This window comes from Mustelus asterias, chromosome 7 (genome assembly GCF_964213995.1).
Source record: "Mustelus asterias chromosome 7, sMusAst1.hap1.1, whole genome shotgun sequence".
In the NCBI taxonomy this organism is placed as follows: domain Eukaryota; kingdom Metazoa; phylum Chordata; class Chondrichthyes; order Carcharhiniformes; family Triakidae; genus Mustelus; species Mustelus asterias.
The window spans coordinates 94,331,168-94,351,517 of record NC_135807.1 but is presented as its reverse complement, the minus strand read 5'-3'; the positions used below and the strand labels follow the sequence as shown (position 1 = coordinate 94,351,517).

At 40.7% G+C, this 20,350-nt stretch overlaps 1 protein-coding gene across 1 annotated transcript in view; it reads left to right on the top strand.

Annotated features, from left to right (window-relative positions):
• Window positions 1–20,350, top strand: part of LOC144495851 (exostosin-1-like) — a 190,294-nt gene that overhangs the window by 146,267 nt on the left and 23,677 nt on the right. The window contains exons 3-7 of the mRNA XM_078216489.1: window positions 6,331–6,438; window positions 10,367–10,486; window positions 14,827–14,959; window positions 16,305–16,423; window positions 17,445–17,540. Coding sequence (XP_078072615.1) covers window positions 6,331–6,438; window positions 10,367–10,486; window positions 14,827–14,959; window positions 16,305–16,423; window positions 17,445–17,540 — 576 coding nt within the window. The remainder of the gene's footprint in view (window positions 1–6,330; window positions 6,439–10,366; window positions 10,487–14,826; window positions 14,960–16,304; window positions 16,424–17,444; window positions 17,541–20,350) is intronic.

Sequence of the window (20,350 nt, the reverse complement as noted above, 5' to 3'; positions counted from 1 at the left end):
GGGAACAAATAGATGCTTTCCAAAAGTCATTGAAAGTTCGGCAAGCACAATTTTACATGTTCCCCACACTGAATAGACTGGCGAACCTTATTCAGTTGCATCTTGCTGTGCTGATCAACAGTTTTTGTTGTTAGTTTCCAGAGGAGAAGCATCAGATTTTAAAGAGAAGTCGGTGAAAAATCCTTTTGAGTTTGAGTGTCCAGAGTCAGTTATTAACTTAGAGTTAGCCCTAAATGTGGAGACTGAGCTGCTACACCTGACCTGTGACAGCATATTAAAAACACGCCACAAGTCCCTGAGGTTGTCATCATTCTGGATTAGCATCTCCCAGCAGTATCCAGTGCTGAATAAAACAAGCATTTTGTTGCTATTAACCTTCATGATGACTTTCCTACGTGTGCAAGGTGGGATTCTCTCAAAATTGAAGACGCCACAAAGGAACGGCTAAACTCTAACCTGATGTGCACATTGCCTTCTCATCCTGTGAACCTGATAAGCAGGCTCAATTGTCACATTCAAATTAAGTGAATGTGGCGTGGGTTACAAAGCTTGGCCAGTTCATAAAAGTGGGTCCCAGGGGGGGAAAAAATGAAAACACTGCATTAGGATACTTCAAATGTGTCCTCTTTAAACATGTACGACAATGTTCTGGCACCACAGTTTCTTAATTATATTTTACAATTTTTAGCATGAAGTAATTGAAATAATGATTAGCAAAAGCAATTGAAGGATGTTGCAGTTAAATTTAAATTTTAGGTTTACACCCAGTAGGGAGTTCTGGCCAGTTTTAACCTGGGTGAAATGCAGATCATTGAAGATCTGTAAATAATTAACCTAGGACATTTCAAAACTTCCCATTGTTAACCAGAATTGTCATGTGAGTTAGCATCTTTTACAGTTACAGATCAATTTACTTTGTCCACATAATTTACAAGCATTTGGAGGTGCAGAAGGTACAGGTACACTAGGTACAGGTTTGGCAATTGAAAGGCACTAGACAAGCAAGAAAATCGATGGCGGTCCAGTTCTAATGATCCAAAATCAGTAGTGTATTCATAGCTATCTTTCTAAGGGAACCCACTTTCTAGTTTACTTCAGATGGTTTTTTTTTTCCTTTTGAGTCCTTCCCCTCCATTCCTATCTTCATTATAGATCTAACCACTGTTTCCCGTTCCTTTCTATATCAAATAAATGGAAAGTAGAACACTACATTGTTACAGGTGCTTAATATTAAACATTTAAATGAACAATAAGTCACAGAATTATGATAGGGTGTTCCACTAGGGTCTGTCTGTTTCTTCGGTTGAAATATCCCATGGCATTGTTGAAACAAAATCAGGCAGCTCTTCCTATTCTTTGGCCAACATTTGTTATTAAACAAAAATTACACCAAAATTACTGAAACAGATTAAGTGGCCATTGATCTCACTTGCTGTTTGTGAGGCCTTACTCTGTCAAGTTGGGCCACATGTCCTTAAATAACAGTGACTACTTTAATTGGCTGTCAAGCACTTGCTATGTGTGAGAATAGGTGTGCAATACAAAACTAATTTTTCTTGGGTTGATAACTAAATATTTTCAGAGCGATGAGTACAGTAGTTAATAAGAAAGAAAAGCATAAACATTGTTTTTTAGCTCCAGCATATTGTGTCATGCTGCAGTTAAGATGAGTTGAGTCAGACATCTCCCACATCACTTAAGTTTCCCATCAGAGTAGTGTTGCTGTTGAGAAGCGGAAGCCAAACATCTCACTGGGGCAAACAACAAAATCAGGGGTACTGCTTCTCAGCTTGCACTCAAGTCTTAAATGTTGGTTTCAAACTAGCATAGCTTGGATGTAAAGTGCCTATGGATGGTGTAAGGGATATTGTCATATTTATTTAATCCTTCCCTTAAAAAAAGCCAATTTAGCTAATGCATAATAAAACACATGGAAAAAGAACTTTGCAAAACTTAAAAATATATTTGAAAATGTACACAATTCTATAACATGCACACCTTATATCATTTTTTATACTTTGTCTCATTCTCTTTTGTTATCTTCTGTTTTCTTTCACTTAGTTACGCAAATTACCTCTAATGGAAATTATGGGGGAAATTCTCCCAGCAGCGCAGCGGGCTGGGAGACATAAGTGGAGGCCGTTTAGCAGGCTCCCCACTGGGCGCCTAAAATGGAGCTGGCGCCTGACCCTGCTGGAGTGAAGGGAGGCCGTGGAGGCCCCCCCAGGATGTTGGGGGCAAAGGGAAGGGTGCCCCCCTGGGCATTGCCAGCGAGGCAGTGCCATGAGTGGGGCCTATGGGGGGAGATCAGTGGGGAGTTGGTGGTCCCGCTGCCACTCTGCACTAGGCTCAGTGAGGGAGGGTGGACAGTGATCGGAGCTGGCCATTTGGGGGGGGGGGGGGGGGGGGGCAGCATTGCGAGGTCACAAGGCTGGCCTGCAATTGAGCTGGCCAGTGATCGGGAGACTGGCAGCACAGGACTACTGTGCATGTGCCAACCTCCACTATAAGAAGTCTCACAACACCAGGTTAAAGTCCAACAGGTTTATTTGGTAGTAAAGAAGTGTACCGACAACTGAACAACGAGGAACACTACAGACGGTTACCCACAGATCCGACCAAAGAACACACCCGTCCACTCAACACTCTGATCAAAACCTTTGATCCGGACCTTCAGAGCACCCTCCGTGCTCTCATCCCATGTACTCCACGCGTTGGAGATCTCTACTGCCTCCCAAAAATACACAAGGCAAACACACCCGGCCGTCCCATCGTTTCAGGAAATGGAACCCTGTGCGAGAACCGCTCCGGCTATGTCGAGGGCATCTTGAAACCCATTGTACAAAAAACCCCCAGCTTTTGTCGCGACACTACGGACTTCCTACAGAAACTGAATACACATGGAGCAGTTGAACCAGGAGCACTCCTCGTCACAATGGATGTCTCGGCACTCTACACCAGCATCCCCCACAAGGATGGCATTGCTGCAACGGCCTCAGTTCTCAATGCCGTCAACTGCCAGTTTCCAGATGCAATTTTACAACTCATCCGCTTCATCCTGGACCACAATATCTTCACCTTCAACAACCAGTTCTTCATCCAGACACACGGAACAGCCATGGGGACAAAATTCGCACCCCAATATGCCAACATCTTCATGCACAGGTTCGAACAAGACTTGTTCACCACACAGGACCTTCAACCGATGCTATACACTAGATACATCAATGACATTTTCTTCCTTTGGAGTCATGGTGAGCAATCACTGAAACAACTATATGATGACATCAACAAGTTCCATCCCACCATCAGACTCACCATGGACTACTCTCCGGAATCGGTTGCATTCTTGGACACGCATCTCCATTAAGAACGGTCACCTCAGCACCTCACTGTACCGCAAACCCACGGATAACCTCATGATGCTCCACTTCTCCAGCTTCCACCCTAAACACGTAAAAGAAGCCATCCCCTACGGACAAGCCCTCCGAATACACAGGATCTGCTCGGATGAGGAGGATCGCAACAGACACCTCCAGACGCTGAAAGATGCCCTCATAAGAACAGGATATGGCGCTCGACTCATCGATCAACAGTTCCGACGCGCCACAGCGAAAAACCGCACCGACCTCCTCAGAAGACAAACACGGGACACGGTGGACAGAGTACCCTTCGTCGTCCAGTACTTCCCCGGAGCGGAGAAGCTACGGCATCTCCTCCGGAGCCTTCAACATGTCATTGATGAAGACGAACATCTCGCCAAGGCCATCCCCACACCCCCACTTCTTGCCTTCAAACAACCACGCAACCTCAAACAGACCATTGTCCGCAGCAAACTACCCAGCCTTCCCGAGAACAGTGACCACGACACCACACAACCCTGCCACAGCAACCTCTGCAAGATGTGCCGGATCATCGACACGGATGCCATCATCTCACGTGAGAACACCATCTACCAGGTACACGGTACATACTCTTGCAACTCGACCAACGTTGTCTACCTGATACGCTGCAGGAAAGGATGTCCCGAGGCATGGTACATTGGGGAAACCATGCAGACGCTACGACAACGGATGAATGAACACCGCTCGACAATCACCAGGCAAGACTGTTCTCTTCCTGTGGGGGACCACTTCAGCAGTCACAGGCATTCAGCCTTGGATCTTCAGGTTAGCGTTCTCCAAGGCGGCCTTCACGACACACGACAGCGCAGAGTCGCTGAGCAGAAACTGATAGCCAAGTTCCGCACACATGAGGATGGCCTAAACCGGGATGTTGGATTTATGTCACATAATCAGTAACCCCCACAGCTTGCCTCCTGACCTTGCAGAATCTTACTAGCTGTTCTGTCTGGAGACAATACACATCTCTTTAACCTGTGTTTAATGTTCCCTCCACCCTCATTATCTGTACCTTTAAGACCTGGCTGGCTGTAGAGATTTGCATTCTAATTAGTATTCTGTAACTTGATGTTGTGTCTCTGTGCACTGTTGGAGAACAGATTTTCACTCCATCTGACGAAGGGGCAGCGCTCCGAAAGCTTATGGTATTTGCTACCAAATAAACCTGTTGGACTTTAACCTGGTGTTGTGAGACTTCTTACTGTGCTTACCCCAGTCCAACGCCGGCATCTCCACATCAATCTCCACTATGACAGATAGGCGCATGCACCATGGCCCGCTCAACGCTATGCTGCATGTTATAGAATTGTGTACATTTTAAAATATATTTCTCCAGCGGGAGTAGCCCCGACCCCGATTTTTATCGAGATTCATGCTGAGGCACTCTGTGATGCACAAAGTGTGGGAGATTCATTTTGAAAATCTTGCTTAAAAAAACCCAGCAGGATTTATTCCAGTTATTATGCAAATTTGACATTTAGAATTTCTTTTGGGAGAATCCCGGCCGATGTTACTGACTTGTTAGATGGATTTATTTAGTACTGCTTTTACCTGATGGTTAACAGTTGACAAATTATCAAAAATGTTTGCATTTTCAATATAATGTATCTTGTGACATTTTTAAACATCCTCTGCAACTTAACTATAGATTTTCAATATACAGTTGGAGCTGTTGGCATCATTTTAAGCTGGCATGTTGGTTTTACAAAAAGCAGCAGTGATAGTAGTGATACTTCAAATGGAATTACGTTTGGTACTGTGGAAGAGCAAATGAATTTGGGAAACAGGTTGACAATAAAGGCAGCATCTAATTTTTTTTTAAAAAGCTAATAGAATTCTAGATTTTATCTGAGGTACAGAGTATAAGAGATAATATTGAGCTTTGACTATGACCTTAGAAAGTCTTGTGGTACAGTATTAGACTGCACACTACAGGATGAATGTTGAGGCTTGAGAGAAAATACAATAGACTTACTAAAAAAATTTCCAGTCAGGAAATATAAATACTTTAAAAATTGTAATTTTTTTTCATTAAAACTAGGCAGATTGTGGTGTAATATGTGTTTAAAATTCTGAAAGAATGAGACAGAGTTAGATAGAAACACTGTAGTTGAATGCTCTAAAATAAGGGCCCATAGAGACATGTTTAAATATGGAATGCAGAACACAGCATGATAAATTTAGATGGTTGAGGTGGTGGAATTCACCTGTTAGTGTTTAAGGCAGAAGCTACAAAACATTGAAAATTGAAGTCAATAGGTGAATTTAAAAAGAGAGAATGGAGGGATATGGGATAGAGTAAGTAACAGATTTAGAACAAATTGCTTGTATTCTAAACGGTGATTCAGACCAGCTGGGCATAATGATCCTTTTCCATTTATTTCAATGTTTTCTGGGTTTCGATGGATATGGTAATGTAGTGGTTATGTTACTGGGTTAGTCATCCAGAAGCCTTGACTGATGATCCACAGAACGAGTCCCATGCCTACTTATTTGATTTTTAACTGCCATCTGAAGTGTCTGAGCAAACCCGTCAGTTGTACTAGAGCTGCAGAGGTTTAAGAAAGCATTCACCACCATCTTGTTCTTGGGCCAACTTAGGAGCAATTTATGCTGACCTTGGGAGCAATGCCTACATCCTGAGGATGGAATTAAAAACCTGTCATCTTCACTACTGCGAATTGTTTTGATGATCAAACATAAATCTGTTACTCCTGTATTTTTGTCCTCCAGAAGAGGAAGACATGGTTTCTCACATATAATGAATATGAAGAATAAGGTTGTGTGTACTAGACAAGGTGCTTAATCAAAATGTTCCCAGGTCTAAAATCTTACCATAGATGCTATGAATGTTCTTTGAATTTCGCATTTATAAATGATTTTTTATCTTCGATCCATATTTGTACATTTTCTATTATAAATATCACAGGCTGCATGTATTCCAGTGATGTTAAGTAATGGATGGGAGCTGCCATTTTCAGAAGTCATTGACTGGAACCAAGCTATCGTTATTGGAGATGAAAGGTTGTTACTACAGGTAGGAGAGCTGGATTGTAACAATATGGATTTGCCATTGCACTGATGTAACAAAAGGCATATAATGCAGTATGATGTCTGCAAATTCTATTTGCTTCAGACATTATCGTGCTGAAATTTTGTCTGATGTGTCTTTTATAGTCTTCAATCCAGTTTAAGGACTTGAAAATTTCTCATGGCTTATGAAATATAAAAACTGTTCCAGTACAGCTACAACATTAATATCCACCCAGCAATGGGGAAAGTTGTCCAGCTAGGCCCTGTACACACACAGCAGAACAATCCAACCCAGCAAATTACCACCCATCAGAATACTGTCATTCCTCAGTAAAGTGATGGTAGGGCTCATCAACAGTGCAATCAAGCAGTGCTTGCTTAGTAACTCACTGACACTAAGTTTGACTTCCACCAGGGCCACTCAGCTTCTGACTTCATTGCAGTCTTGGTTCAAACACAGACAAGCTAAACTCCAGAGGTGAGATGAGTGACTGCCCTTGACATCAAGGCAGCATTTTGTATTGTAGCAGCAAAGAGGCCTAGCAAAACTGAAGGTGGTGATGGTGGTAGGTCCTACCATCTTCAACTGCTTCATCAATGACCTTCCTTCCATCCTAAGGATGAAGTGGGGAAGTGCGCAATCGTCAGCGAAATGTTCAGAACCATCTGCAACTTCTCAGAGACTGAAGTAGTCATTGATAAAGTGAAGCAAAACCAGGACAATATCCAGGCTTGTGCTGACCAAGTGGCAAGTAACTTGCATGCCACACAAATGCCAAGCAATGACCATCTCCAGCAAGAGAGAATCTAATCATTGCTCTATTCCATTCAATGACATTGTCATCACTGAATCCCCAGGCATGAACATCTGTGGGTGTTAACTTTGACCAGAAACCCAAGCCGGGAATCAAACCCAGGTCCCTGGAGCTATGAGGCAACACGGTGGCACAGTGGTTAGCACTGCTGCCTCACAGCTCCAGGGACCTGGGTTCGATTCCCAGCTTGGGTCACTGTGGATTTTGTACATTCTCCGTGTGTTTGTACGTTCTGCGTGTGTTTCCTCCGGGTACTCCAGTTTTCTCCCACAGTCCAAAGATGTGCGGGTTAGGTTGATTGGCCATGCTAAATTGTCCCCTCGTGTCCTGGGATGCGTAGGTTAGAGGGATTGGTGGGGTAAATATGTGGGGTTACGGGGATAGAGCCTGAGTGCGATTGTTGTCAATGCGCGCTCGATGGGCCGAATGGCCGTCTCCTACTCTGTAGGGATTCTATGACATACTGTGACTACAAAAGCAGGTCAGAGGCTAGGACTCCTGCAGCAAGTAACTCACCTCTTGACTCCCCAAGGCCAACCATAAGGCCCAAGTCAGAAGTGTGATGGAATAATCTCCACTTGTCTTGATGTGCAGCTACAACAGCACTCAAGAAGTTAGCAACATCCAGGACAAAACAGCCTGTTTGATTAGCGCCCTATCCACAACATTCATTCCCTCGCCACTGTTGCACATTGGCAGCAGTAGTATGTTCCAGTCCTCGAGGTGCACTGCAGGAACTCGCCAAGCCTTCTTAGACAGCACCTTTGAAATTCACAACCACAATCATAGAATTCTTACAGGCCATTTGGCCCACTGGGTCTGCATCAACTCTCTGACAGAGCTTCTTACCCAGGCCCACCCCCGTAACCCCACATAGTTAGCACCTAATCCCTTTAAGGGGCAATTTACCATGGCCAATCCACCTAACCTGTACATCTTTGGAGTGTGGGAGGAAATGGAGCACCTGGAAGAATCCCCCACACACACTCTGAGAGAACATGCAAACTCTGCACAGTCACCCAAGACTGGGATAAAACTCGGTTCCCTGGCACTGAGACAGCAGTGCTAACCATTGTGCCACCACGCAGCCCATCTAGAAAGAGAAGGGTGGCAGATGCATGGGGCACCACCACCTAGACCTTCCTTTCTAAGCCACTCACTATTCTGAGTTGGAAATATATCATTATTCATTCACAATCTCTGGGTCAAAATCCTGAAATACTCGCCCTAACAGCACTGTGGATGCACTTAGACCATTTAGACTGCAGCGGTTCAAGAAGGCAGCTCCACCAGCTCTTTAAGGGCAGTTGTGGATAGACAATAAATGCTGGCTTAACTAGCAAAGCCTGCATCCCATAAATACATTTTGAAAAATGGACTTTGTTGCACGTTATTTGTTAAATATGATTTCCAGCCAATGTATTTTTAAGACTAATTGAATACCTGATTATTCTACAAATAGAGGAAAATAACCAATTAACAAAACTTTGAAGAATATTATTGTATTTTCTATGGTGGATAACAAATATTTGTAATAGAACAGGCAGATTGCTAATTAGCCCATTTCATGTTTATTTCATTAAGAATTTGTGGTAAAAGTAAAAATAAATTACTGTCAATTACATAACAGTTGCAGATAAATTAGTTTATGGAAGTGCATTCAAAGGAGTGCAAAGTTCTTAGTTCTGTTTCGTTTCCTGCTGATATTTTCTTTGAGTCTGTGACAAACACGTTAAGGTCTCGTGGTATTGGTATTTATGTCACTGATAGCACCACCCCATGGTTATCTCTGCAGTCAATTACTGTTGTATTAGGAAAACCATTGTCTCTGTTCCACCTGACTTGAGTCTGACATCTTCAGTTACGTATTTAATAAGATTGTATTTAGTCTACAGTTTTAAAAATTGATATTACAGTTTTGTGGTAACTTTAAGATCTAGTGTGATATGAATCTGAACTAAATATTTCTAAATTTTCTTTTTAATTCGACGTGTCAGGTCACAAGTGCACATGGTAAACTAATTTGTACTTCATAAAGGACTATAGGTATTGCAACTGTCTCCCTGGAATTAGTAATGCCCTATAATTATTTGGAGAATTCTGTTATGCTTACTTTGGTGGAATAGTTCACAAACCAATTCTTTCCTAGTAATTACATTCAGTACATATTATCACACAGATGTTTCTATATTGCATTGCTCCAGTTGTGAGAATTTTCCCAGCTGAAACTTTATTTATTCAACTTAATGTTTTGATTAGTTTAGATTTATCATTCACACTTCATTTAGGATCATGTTCCTGCAGGAGGCCAATTATAGACTTCCTGTGTGTCATTCATCGAAGGTTTTTAATTTTAAAAAAGCTGTTAAATATTAAACCGACAACTTCACATACCAGATGATTATACATTTCCTCAATTTTTGTACTCATCAAAACATCTGGATCAGTTGAATTTTGCCATTAACTTTGATCCCAATTAAATATCGATTTGCAGTTTGTAAGATTCAATTTTTTGAAAATCTCCACATAGTGCTGAAAATGCTCCACGTTTGACAACGTAGTTGTGAAATCCAACCTCTGGCAATGATTGTGGGTATCACCCAAACTGATACACCTTCCATTCACCACTGCTCATTCCTCTATCCCAGTGAAATACTAGATCAGGATCCAACTGAATGGGGGATATTGCCTTTACATCCCGTCACCAAATGGTACATGCAGTTTCTCTTTAAAAATTAGGTCTCTTTCAAGCTATATTCATGTCAATTGAGGTTTGCGACCCCCAAACAGAACATATCAATAAATGCATACCAACATTTAGTGCTAATATACCTGCACAGATCTACGTATTAACCCAAACCTTTTCTGTTGTGCTGGTTGAAGGTCTAATTTGCATGTAACTGTTGCATGAGTGCTTTGCAAATTCATTACTGCAGTGAAGCAGATGTGTTCTCTAAATATTATGTAGAATTATTCTACAATTAATTAAAAGGTGCACATTTTCTGTCATTGCTCATTGTTCATCGTCTCATCATATTGATTGTATTGAATGCCAGAGTAGGCTGTAAGGGCCGAATGTCGTTGTCCTCTTCTATGTTTCTATGCCTTGTCTTACAGATACCTTCAACAATAAGATCTATTAATCAGGACAAAATCCTAGCACTTAGGCAACAGACGCAGTTCTTATGGGAAGCTTATTTTTCTTCAGTTGAGAGGATAGTATTGACTACATTAGAAGTGAGTATGACTTGGGTTTAATGCATGCCAATTTGTCCTTTAATCCAACAATGAAAACTATACACACACTCAAACAGAACATGCTGAAAAATTTCACAGGTCTGACAGCATCGGTGGGGAGAGAATAGAAGCAACGTTTCGAGTCCAGATAACTCTTTGTCAGAGCTGAGAGCAAATAGATGCAGTGGAGATTTATACTATGGGGGGTAGGGGGAGTAATGGAATCGGACAAAGGAAATATAAATGAGGATACAGAAGGCTGAGAAGGTGCTAAGAAGTGTCCATTAAGTGATCAGAATGCATGAATGGCAAAACAGAGGTGCAGATTGTTGAAGGACTGCCTGAAGAATGTTGCCCGAAGGAGGGGGGAGGGCCAAGGCGGAGAGCTGGAATGAAAAGTGATAAAATGGAGGTGAGAAAAAGGATGATGAAATGAATGAATAGGATGAAACAAAACAAATAGAAATGGGGGAAGGTAGAGGAGAGAGTTCATGCTTTTAAGTTGTTGAACTCCATGTTCAGTCCAGAAGGCTGTAAAAATGTCCAATCAGAAGATGAAATGCTGTTCCTCCAGTTTGCGTTGGGGTTCACTATAACATTGCAAAAGGCCAAGGACAGACATGTGGACAGGGGAGCAGGGTGGTGTGTTGACTTGGCAAGTGACAGGAAGGTCAGGGCCCTGCTTGCAGACTGACCGAAGGTGTTCAACAAAGCGATCACCCAGTCTGCTTTTGGTCTCTCTGATGTGGAGTGGACGGCATTGGGAGCAGCAAATGCAATAGACCAGATTGAAGGAAATCATAGAAATCATAGAAACCCTACAGTGCAGAAGGAGGCCATTCGGCCCATCGAGTCTGCACCGACCACAATCCCACCCAAGCCCTACCCCCACATATTTATCCCGCTAATCCCTCTAACCTACACATCCCAGGACTCTAAGGGGCAATTTTTCACCTGGCCAATCAACCTAACCCGCACATCTTTGGACTGTGGGAGGAAACCGGAGCACCCGGAGGAAACCCACGCAGACACGAGGAGAATGTGCAAACTCCACACAGACAGTGACCCAAGCCAGGAATCGAACCCGGGACCCTGGAGCTGTGAAGCAGCAGTGCTAACCACTGTGCTACCGTGCCGCCCTAGGAGGTGCATGTGAAGTGCTGCTTCACCTGAAAGGGGTGTTTCGAATCTGGGACGAAGAGCAGGGAGCAGGTAAAGGGCCAGGTGTTGCACCTTCTACGATTTCATGGGAAGGTGCCGTGGGCAGGGGGTGAGGTGTTGGGTATGATGGAGGAGTGGACCAGGGTGCCCTGGAGAGAATGGTCCCTGCGGAATGCTGATGGGAGGGGGATGAGGAGATGTGTTGAGCAGTGGCTCCATATTGGAATTGGCAATAATGGCAGAGGATGATCCTTTGAATGCGGAGACTGGTGGAATGAAAAGTGAGGACAAGGGGGGGGCCGTATCCTGGTTCTGGGAGGGAGGGGAGGGGGCGAGAGCAGTGGCCCGGGATGGGTTGGGTGCGGTTGAGAGTCCTGTCAACCACAGTGGGTACAAAACCGCAATTGAGGAAGAAGGAAGACATATTGGCAATGCTATTTTGGAAAGTGGCATCATCTGAACAGATGTGGCAGAGGCAAAGGAACTGAGAGAATGGGATGGAGCCCTTGCAGGATGTGGGATGTGAAGAGCTGTAGTCAAGATAGTTGTGGGAGTCGGTGGGCTTGTAATGGATACTAGTGGACAGTTTATCACCAGAAATGGAGACCAAGACATCAAGGAAGGGAAGTGTCTGAGATGGACCATGCAAAGGTGATAGAGGGCTGGAAATTGGAAGCAAAATGTCTGACCCTGAAATCTTGAGACAAATAATTTCCATCGGATTTCAACACCCACTAAACACCTACAGACACTTTGTTCGGAATGTGCAAATCCTCTATTACTAATTGGTTTAAAGATTTCAGAATCAGGTGAATATGTGGAGCTGATTTTTAGATTATTTCCCATTTATCCTGATCAAGTTGTCTATGATGAAGTTTTGACTTAACCTATGTAACAGCAATGTCAACAATATATAGAGATGTGTAAAGCTTATCCAATTCAACATAATTTAATCACTTATCTATACGTGATGTAAATTATTGACTATTTAGATTATTTATGTGTGGTGTTGCAGGGTGTGTGAATGGTGGTGTTTGTGCTCTGTATAAAATCTGGAAATATAGTGATACTAATGTGTGGATTGGATTCAAGAAGACTTGCAGCTGAATAAATTATATGCACTGTACTATACTTAATCACAAACAACCTATTGAATGGAAGAGAGCATTGAATATTTTAACTTCTGATCCTTCAGAAATCCTTTAAAACATCTTCATATGTATTGGCTTGCCCTCCAGAAACCACAAAGAACATAACATAAAATCATGATATGAAGCACTAATTTTACCTATCCATTCACTTCATTCAGATAATTTCACAAAATTTAGCAGCTTGTTTGAAATAAGTATTAAGATGACTTGAAAACCCGTTATAAAAAGCTTTTGCACTATTCTAAACTAATATATTTTAAATATGAACAAAGTATTTCTCCTCGTGCTGCTTTTTGCCAATTATCTCTACTTGTGATAATAAATTGGTGGGATACACTACAAATATCAGCAGTTCTTCCATATATCCAAGTGGGATTTTAACGTACTAGATTGGACAGTGCACATTCATCAGTGGCCATGTGACAAGAGTGTACGTTAGTCTTATGAAGTTTTTGCTGTGTATCCTTTAAAGATTAAGTCAGGATGTAAGGAGTTCAAATCTCACAGGGCACTAACTCTTAACAGAGAGACCATTTCCTCAGGAGCCAAACAGGCTGGCTGTGGGGGTTTCACAAGATTAAAGATTCTTAGGAAACCTCATTGGTTGCCTAATGTGTCAACTTATTTTCCCTTGCCTCCCAGGACCCCAAGAACTTCTAGTTACAACAGCAATTTATTTGTACTAGTTTCAGTTTGCTATACTGTATTTGCTGTTCAGAATGTGGTCTGCTCAGTGGGGAGACCAAATGCAGGTTACGGAGAGGGTTTTGTGGAACACTTGTTCAGTTTGTATACATGACACCAATCTTTCAGTCACCAGTCATAGTAATTCTCAATCTCACTTCCACTCTGATCTCTTTGTCCTTGGCCTCCCACACTATTCTAATGAACTTCAAAGTACAACAGCACATCACAGTCTTCAGGATTCAATGTGGGAGTTTGACAATTTAATATAACTATTGTTCCCATTTTTCTGGTCAACAGTTGTTGATAATGATTATGCTTTTGCCATTTATACTTCCTCTCGAACCATCTTTTGTTTCTTGTTCCATTACCATCCACTTTTGCCTTGTAATTCCTTTTGTCACTTGAACTCTTCCCATCTCCCATCCTAATTACAGTTCTTTCCTTTTACTATTCACTCCACTACCACCCTCTTCCCTACTACTTTTCCTCCTTTAACTGTGTTACATCTCTGGCTCTTGTTCTGATGAAAAGTCATCAACCTGAAAAATTAACTTATTTCTCTCTCCACTGATGCTGCCTGGCTTGCTGAGTATTTCCAGTATTTTCTGTTCTTTAGTTCAGATTTCCAGCATCTTCTGCATTTTGCTTTTGTAAACTCTTTTAGATGACCAAAGCCATTCTATCTAATCATCTAAATAACTTGCATCACGCAGATTGCAATGGTGTAAGAAAGTTGCTCACCACCATCATCTTCAGGACTAATCTCTTGGAAGAATAATAAAGTGCAATCAGCGAGAAGTATAATTTATCTCTTCCCTTACCTTCATCCACACTTTAGCCTGTAGCAAAACGGTTGCATCCCAAATATTTCTCTAGTTGAGAGAAACAAATTCTGCCCAAATTGGGAATCCTGTCTGGAAATTTCTGATTCAGTATGACTTTGTGCTTTGCTCATTAGGTTATTGAAACAGATTATGTCATGGCCTAGCTAAAACACTAGACCAAGTTGTTAGTTCATTAAAGATAAACAAAGCTTACATTACCTTTGTAAATCAACAATTTAGTGTATTTTTATCTTTCAAAATCTTTTAATGGTATCTTCAAGCAATGCTTAAATGTGATGTTGCAACATTTATTGTAGCTGCATTGAAATTAAATATAGTTATGCCACCATTCACCCTGAAAACATTTTGTACGGAGTTATCCCAGAAACTATGCAGACAGTAATTGCTGAGTAGATTATAAAAAATAATGTTGACTCTTCAGTGTTTGCAAATTCATAGCCATAGAGTCAATGTCTCTGTCCGGAAATCAGTATTGCTAACTATATATTTTTTATAGATCATTCAAGACAGAATTCTGAACCATATATCTCGCAATGGCTTAATTTGGAATAAACCTCCAGGAGGATTATTTAGCCAGCCACAGTATTCTTCACACTTAGGAGATTTTCCTTTTTATTATTCTTATCTAGGTAAGTAGAATGCAAATGAATTCAAGCTTCTATGAAAGCACTGATGAATCTTCATATGTTGATAATCCTTTATATGTTGAATCCTTTTTTTATACAAAATATAATAGCATATTTATGCTTCAAAATTTATAATGCAATGCTTTAATCATATTGTAAAAAAATTTGAATCTGAATGTTAAATTACTTCTTTGTAGGACAATGATAGGGTAGACAAACATGCTAAAGTGAAATTTCATTGTACACTGGCAGTCTGTACTGATTTAGTGCAAAATAATTTTATGAATGCAGCAATAATTAGAGTTGCAATCTTTTGGTTGTACTCATTTTTATGTTTTGGGTATCTCCACATGAATAAATATAGTGGAAACCAACTTCTGCATTATAAAATAATTATTGATTCAAACTGTAATGTTGGAATTCCTTTTTATTTTGTTAGTTCCAAAATGAAGCTACAATAATGCAGATAAGTGATTTCATGATCTTGTGTTCTTTCACAGTTACCTTTACCTAGAATTTCAATGGAAAATAGAAAAGTTGTTAATGTACACAGTATCATTAATATGTAAATCATCCAATAATTTGTGGCTTGGGAGAGATACCCTGAGAGTTGTGAATTGGCACAAATTGTGCCACTACGCCATTGGCTATAAAACAGGGGCTTGCAGTTAATTGCCCCATGAGTTCTAAAAATTACTATATTTGGGCATTATTTAAGAATTAAATTTGCTTTAATAGGTTAGGGCTGGTACTTAACCAAGTATGGTTAAGTCAACCTTTTAATGGTGATAATTATGTTCTTATAATGTCACACTTTTCTGACCCAGAAAGACAATTTCAAGTTTAATTATTGCAAGAAATAAATGCTTCCTTTCTTGTCCTTTCTGTCTCACTTTCCTCTCTCTGTTCCTGTTTTCCTTTTGCGCTATTTCTCTGCTTGTATCTGATTTTACTCTCTTCTTCTTTGTTTCTTTTCCTTGATTTCTTTCTCAATACTGTAACCTCATGGGCCACATTGTCCTAAATGCCCCATTGATCTCGGCACACCATTATCAGCTCCATCTTCAGCAATTTGCAGTGTGCAAAGCTTTTGAGCTGAAGACTGAGGATAAAATGTCTAATTCAATAGCATGCTGCAAAATGTCCCACTCCAAATTTTGAGATATTGGATTGGGTTTCCTAATGTGAGATGCTGTTTAGTTACAAGGTTTAGTGATCTGTATGTAGCATACATATTGTCAAACACATTAGTTAACTTCATGCCTTAGATTTATTTACAAGAGTCAGCAGCTTAAGCTATTTGAGTTATTTTTTGAATTTATCTTTAAACTTCTGTTTTTGGTTTCAGGTATAAAGCCTTCATCTAAGTTTACTGCCGTTATCCATGTAGTGACTCCGCTGGTTTCGCAGTCACAGCCAATATTAAAACTCCTAGTAGCAGTAGCTAAGTCCCAATATTGTGCCCAGGTAAATTGACCATTTTTGGTTACAGTGAGAATTTATTTTTTAAGAAGCTCTGGTGGAGATTTGTGTTTTATAAAATTCTTTGCCAACTTTCTTCTCTGCCCTTCTGGAAGGCATCCTTGCTGCAGTTCGGTTTTACAGGTGTGAAGTGCTTTACTAGTTCCTCACCAAATTGATCATTATTCATGTTTGAGTTTTGATGTCAAGAACTATTTGTCTGTGGTGTTATCGCAGTTCGGTCATCACACAGATTGATCTTCCCCATTGTGTGAACACACCCCATCTAGTGTATGTGGTTTGAAAGTAATCAGGCTTTGTAATAAGGGCTGATTTGGTACTTTTCCATCTTGGTTCCAAACTTGTGGCTGTCTCATGAATTTTCACGCTCCTGCCAATGCAGCAGTTAAAATCATCTTAACTCAGAACTGACTGGGAGTGCAACCTAGAACTTCCTGCTCTTGTGGGATTTGACTGCTTACTGGGTAAACACTCTCCGTTTGTGATGCATAAATCATGAATATGGTGACAGGCATTTCTATGGAAAAGCTATGTTGCTCCATGTACCACAGTATCTGGATGTAAATTGTAATAATGATAGACCTACTAAAAAGGTTCTTATTTCTTTTGCCTTAGTTCACTATGTTTTGATTCTCTCCATATGTTCATGCATGCACATCATGACACACTCCATGTGCTTTTTGTTGCCCCTTTTGAACTGGAATGATCTTCATAGAGTCATGCAGCATAGAAACGGGCCCTTCGGTGCACTGTCTATGCCAATTATCAAATGTCAATCTATACTAATCCCATTTACCAGCACTTGGTCCATAACCTACTAATTTACCCAAAATGTTATTTTTAGCTCTGATCATGGAACTATAAATGGCTGAGAAATATTATTTTGAAGTACGTAATTGTGTTGTCAATGAGTAGTAATTTATGAAACAGGGCATTTTAATAGGCATTAACTTAGTGGTAATGTAAATTCTGTATATTAATCACAATGGTGCTTGGTTGTTTGCAGGTTATTGTGTTATGGGACTGTGACAAACCTTTGCCAGCCAAACACCGGTGGCCCTCCACTGCTGTCCCTGTACTGGTAATCGAAGGGGAAAATAAAGTAAGTTTCTTTAGGCTGCGCAATTTATTTTCATAGAATGCTTCTCTTCAATTCAGTGAGGAGATTGCAAATAGGATTTGCTGATTTTGATACAATTGTGTACTTCAGAAAATAAGCTTTGACATCTTTGACAATGATTCGAAGGGACAAGAAAGGCATGCATATGATTCAGAATTTAAAGATAAAGTACCCTTAAATATGTGCTGATAGCTTTTCAACTGTATAGTAATCTTTGTCTCTGGTCCAGCTCACATACTAACCTAACATCCTCACTCTAGCAATTTTTATGTAGAGAGAATATACAATGAGGAAGGATCAGTGGATTACAAAAAATAAATTATTAAGTGGCATTGGGGCCAATAATTTGAATCCCAGTAATACTTGTGGTTTATGGTCCGTGTCATGGGTGATTTGTTATAACCAGAATCCTCCTTGCAAAGTTTAAAAAAGAAAAGCTAAGGGGGTAAAATTTTTGTAATTCTGTGCAGTGATCACATAAAGTAGCCTTTTCATCAAAAAGCAGTTCGAAATGTGGCTCACGCTAAAGTATGCAAAACCTGTGGAGTGAATCAGCAACAGTAAAGCTGTGGTATCAACTAGACAATGAAGTTCAAATTCCTAACCCATACTGTCATTGATAACAGCTTTTGTATTGTGTAGTATGCTGACATCTTCAATTCTGTGAACCGTCCCCTCTTTTTGCTTTCTCCTGCCTCATGATGATGATCTACCACTACACATAGGAAGTTCCAACCCACGCTAGAAAAAGTATAATATGAATTTTGATTTATGATGCAAGTGTGTCGGATAAGACTAAATTATGTAAACACTTCAGGGTGTCCAAAATTAAATCTATATTTGACTTTTAAAATGATCACATTTTCAAAAAAACCCTTTTCAATTTAATGTTTAAGATGTCTCTACAGTTGATGCAATGCCTTTCACCTGTGACTCCAATAGCATACTGCAGCTACAATTTCTGTGGTAACCTATACAGAACTCCATAGTAGTTTCCCGTCTCTTATTTCAGTTCAGCTGAGATGTTTCTCTTCGAAGCACATTGGCTTTTCTTTTTTAAAAAGACCAATTTCAAAGAGTCCATATTGTATCTTGAAGGTTAGGAACTTTGACTTCAATTTTGCAGACCAGTTAAATTGACTCTCTTCTAAAATGGGTTCTTGGAGAACTTAAACTATGCAGCAGGGACATTGGAATCGCTATGTGTGCCCTCTTCTTCGCCCCTTCCATGACCATGACTCTACCCATCCCTGCCCCTTCTATGCTTCATCCATGTCTTTATGGTCTCTATGCGCAGTTATTCCAATGCTCATGGTTCGCCGCCTCCTTGTGCCTTATGTGAACTTCAGCGCATCCATAACTATGTCCTCATCCTACCTTGCACCAACTTCATTCACCCATCACCCCTGTGCTCACTGACCTACATCGGCTCCTTGTCCAGGAACACAATTTTAAATTTCACATCTTTGTTTTCAAATACCAACAATGCTTCAGCCCTCCTTGTCTCTCTAGCCTCATTCAGCCCTACAAGCCTTATAAATTTTTGCACTCTTCCAATGCCATGCTATTATGCACCCCTGATTTTCTTTCACCCTCATTGGTGGCTGTGCCTTCAGCTTCCCAAGCCTGAAGCTCTAGAATTCACTCCTTTAAACCTCTCTATTTTTCTCTTCTTTTAAATCACTTAGAACCTACCTCTTGACCAAGTTTATGGTCATCTCGTTATTATGGCCAGTAAAGACATGACATATACCCCTAACCATCAATATACAAACTTTATTCAATGTGGCCTCTTTGTATTTGGGCATTTAAAAAAAAGATAAACGAATGTGTTGCAAAGATGGCTGCCAAATGTCGGATATATATTCAAAAGCTGTTTGATAGATACAAAAAGGCGCATCCCAGATGTAAAGGTGTTAACTGACCATCAAGAGGCATTCACAAATTGCATGGGTCTTTTTTTGAAACAGAAGGTGATCATCTTAAACCCCCCCCCCCCCCCCCCCCCTCAGAATGAGCGCAGTAAAATATCAACTAAGATGTGGTAATCAACCTATGACTACTGCTTATTTGGAAAATGAACTGCCATTCTGAGGAATCACAGGCTAAGGCAGCAGTGTTTATCCCTTTGTAACCAAAGCAGCAGCAGATAATACCAATACTTTAAAAGGACTAAAGGCTGTAACATCACAGGTTTTCCAAAACTTTTCCTTCTCGGATCCACTAATTCAGCAAACTGACCTCCTAATAATGGGATTGCAAAAAATGAGCATTGTGACCAGCAGAAAGTCCATCTCTTTGAGAGAATCCTGAATTTTAGCGTACAACCTCAGATGTTGAATTTACCTGAACTACCCCTCGGGAATGAAGACATCTTCATTAGGCCTGCACATTGTGTTTTAAAAAACAAGCCAATCACGTGAATCATGAGCTACTCTTTGCATCTAATCTGTAAAAGTGAACTACTCTCATCAACTGTATTTTCCTTGAGTCTATTGTGTCATTGTATGTCTGAGTGAGGACCAGGGAGCACCAGATTTCAGGGCTGGCATTTAAGTGAACAATCTTTTTTATTTAAACCCGTGAAGAGCTTGCTGCTGGGCTTTCAAATTGCCCACCCACTTGGAAGTTAAAATGTGCCCACTTGTCTTTCTGTCAAAAGCTTGCTGACTGCAGATAACTGGAAAGAGAACAGGGATTTCAACAGTTCTCCCTCACTCTATTCATATCATCATTTGTGTCAAATTTTGTTTGATCATCCCTGTAAAGTGGCCTAGGACATTTTACTGTTG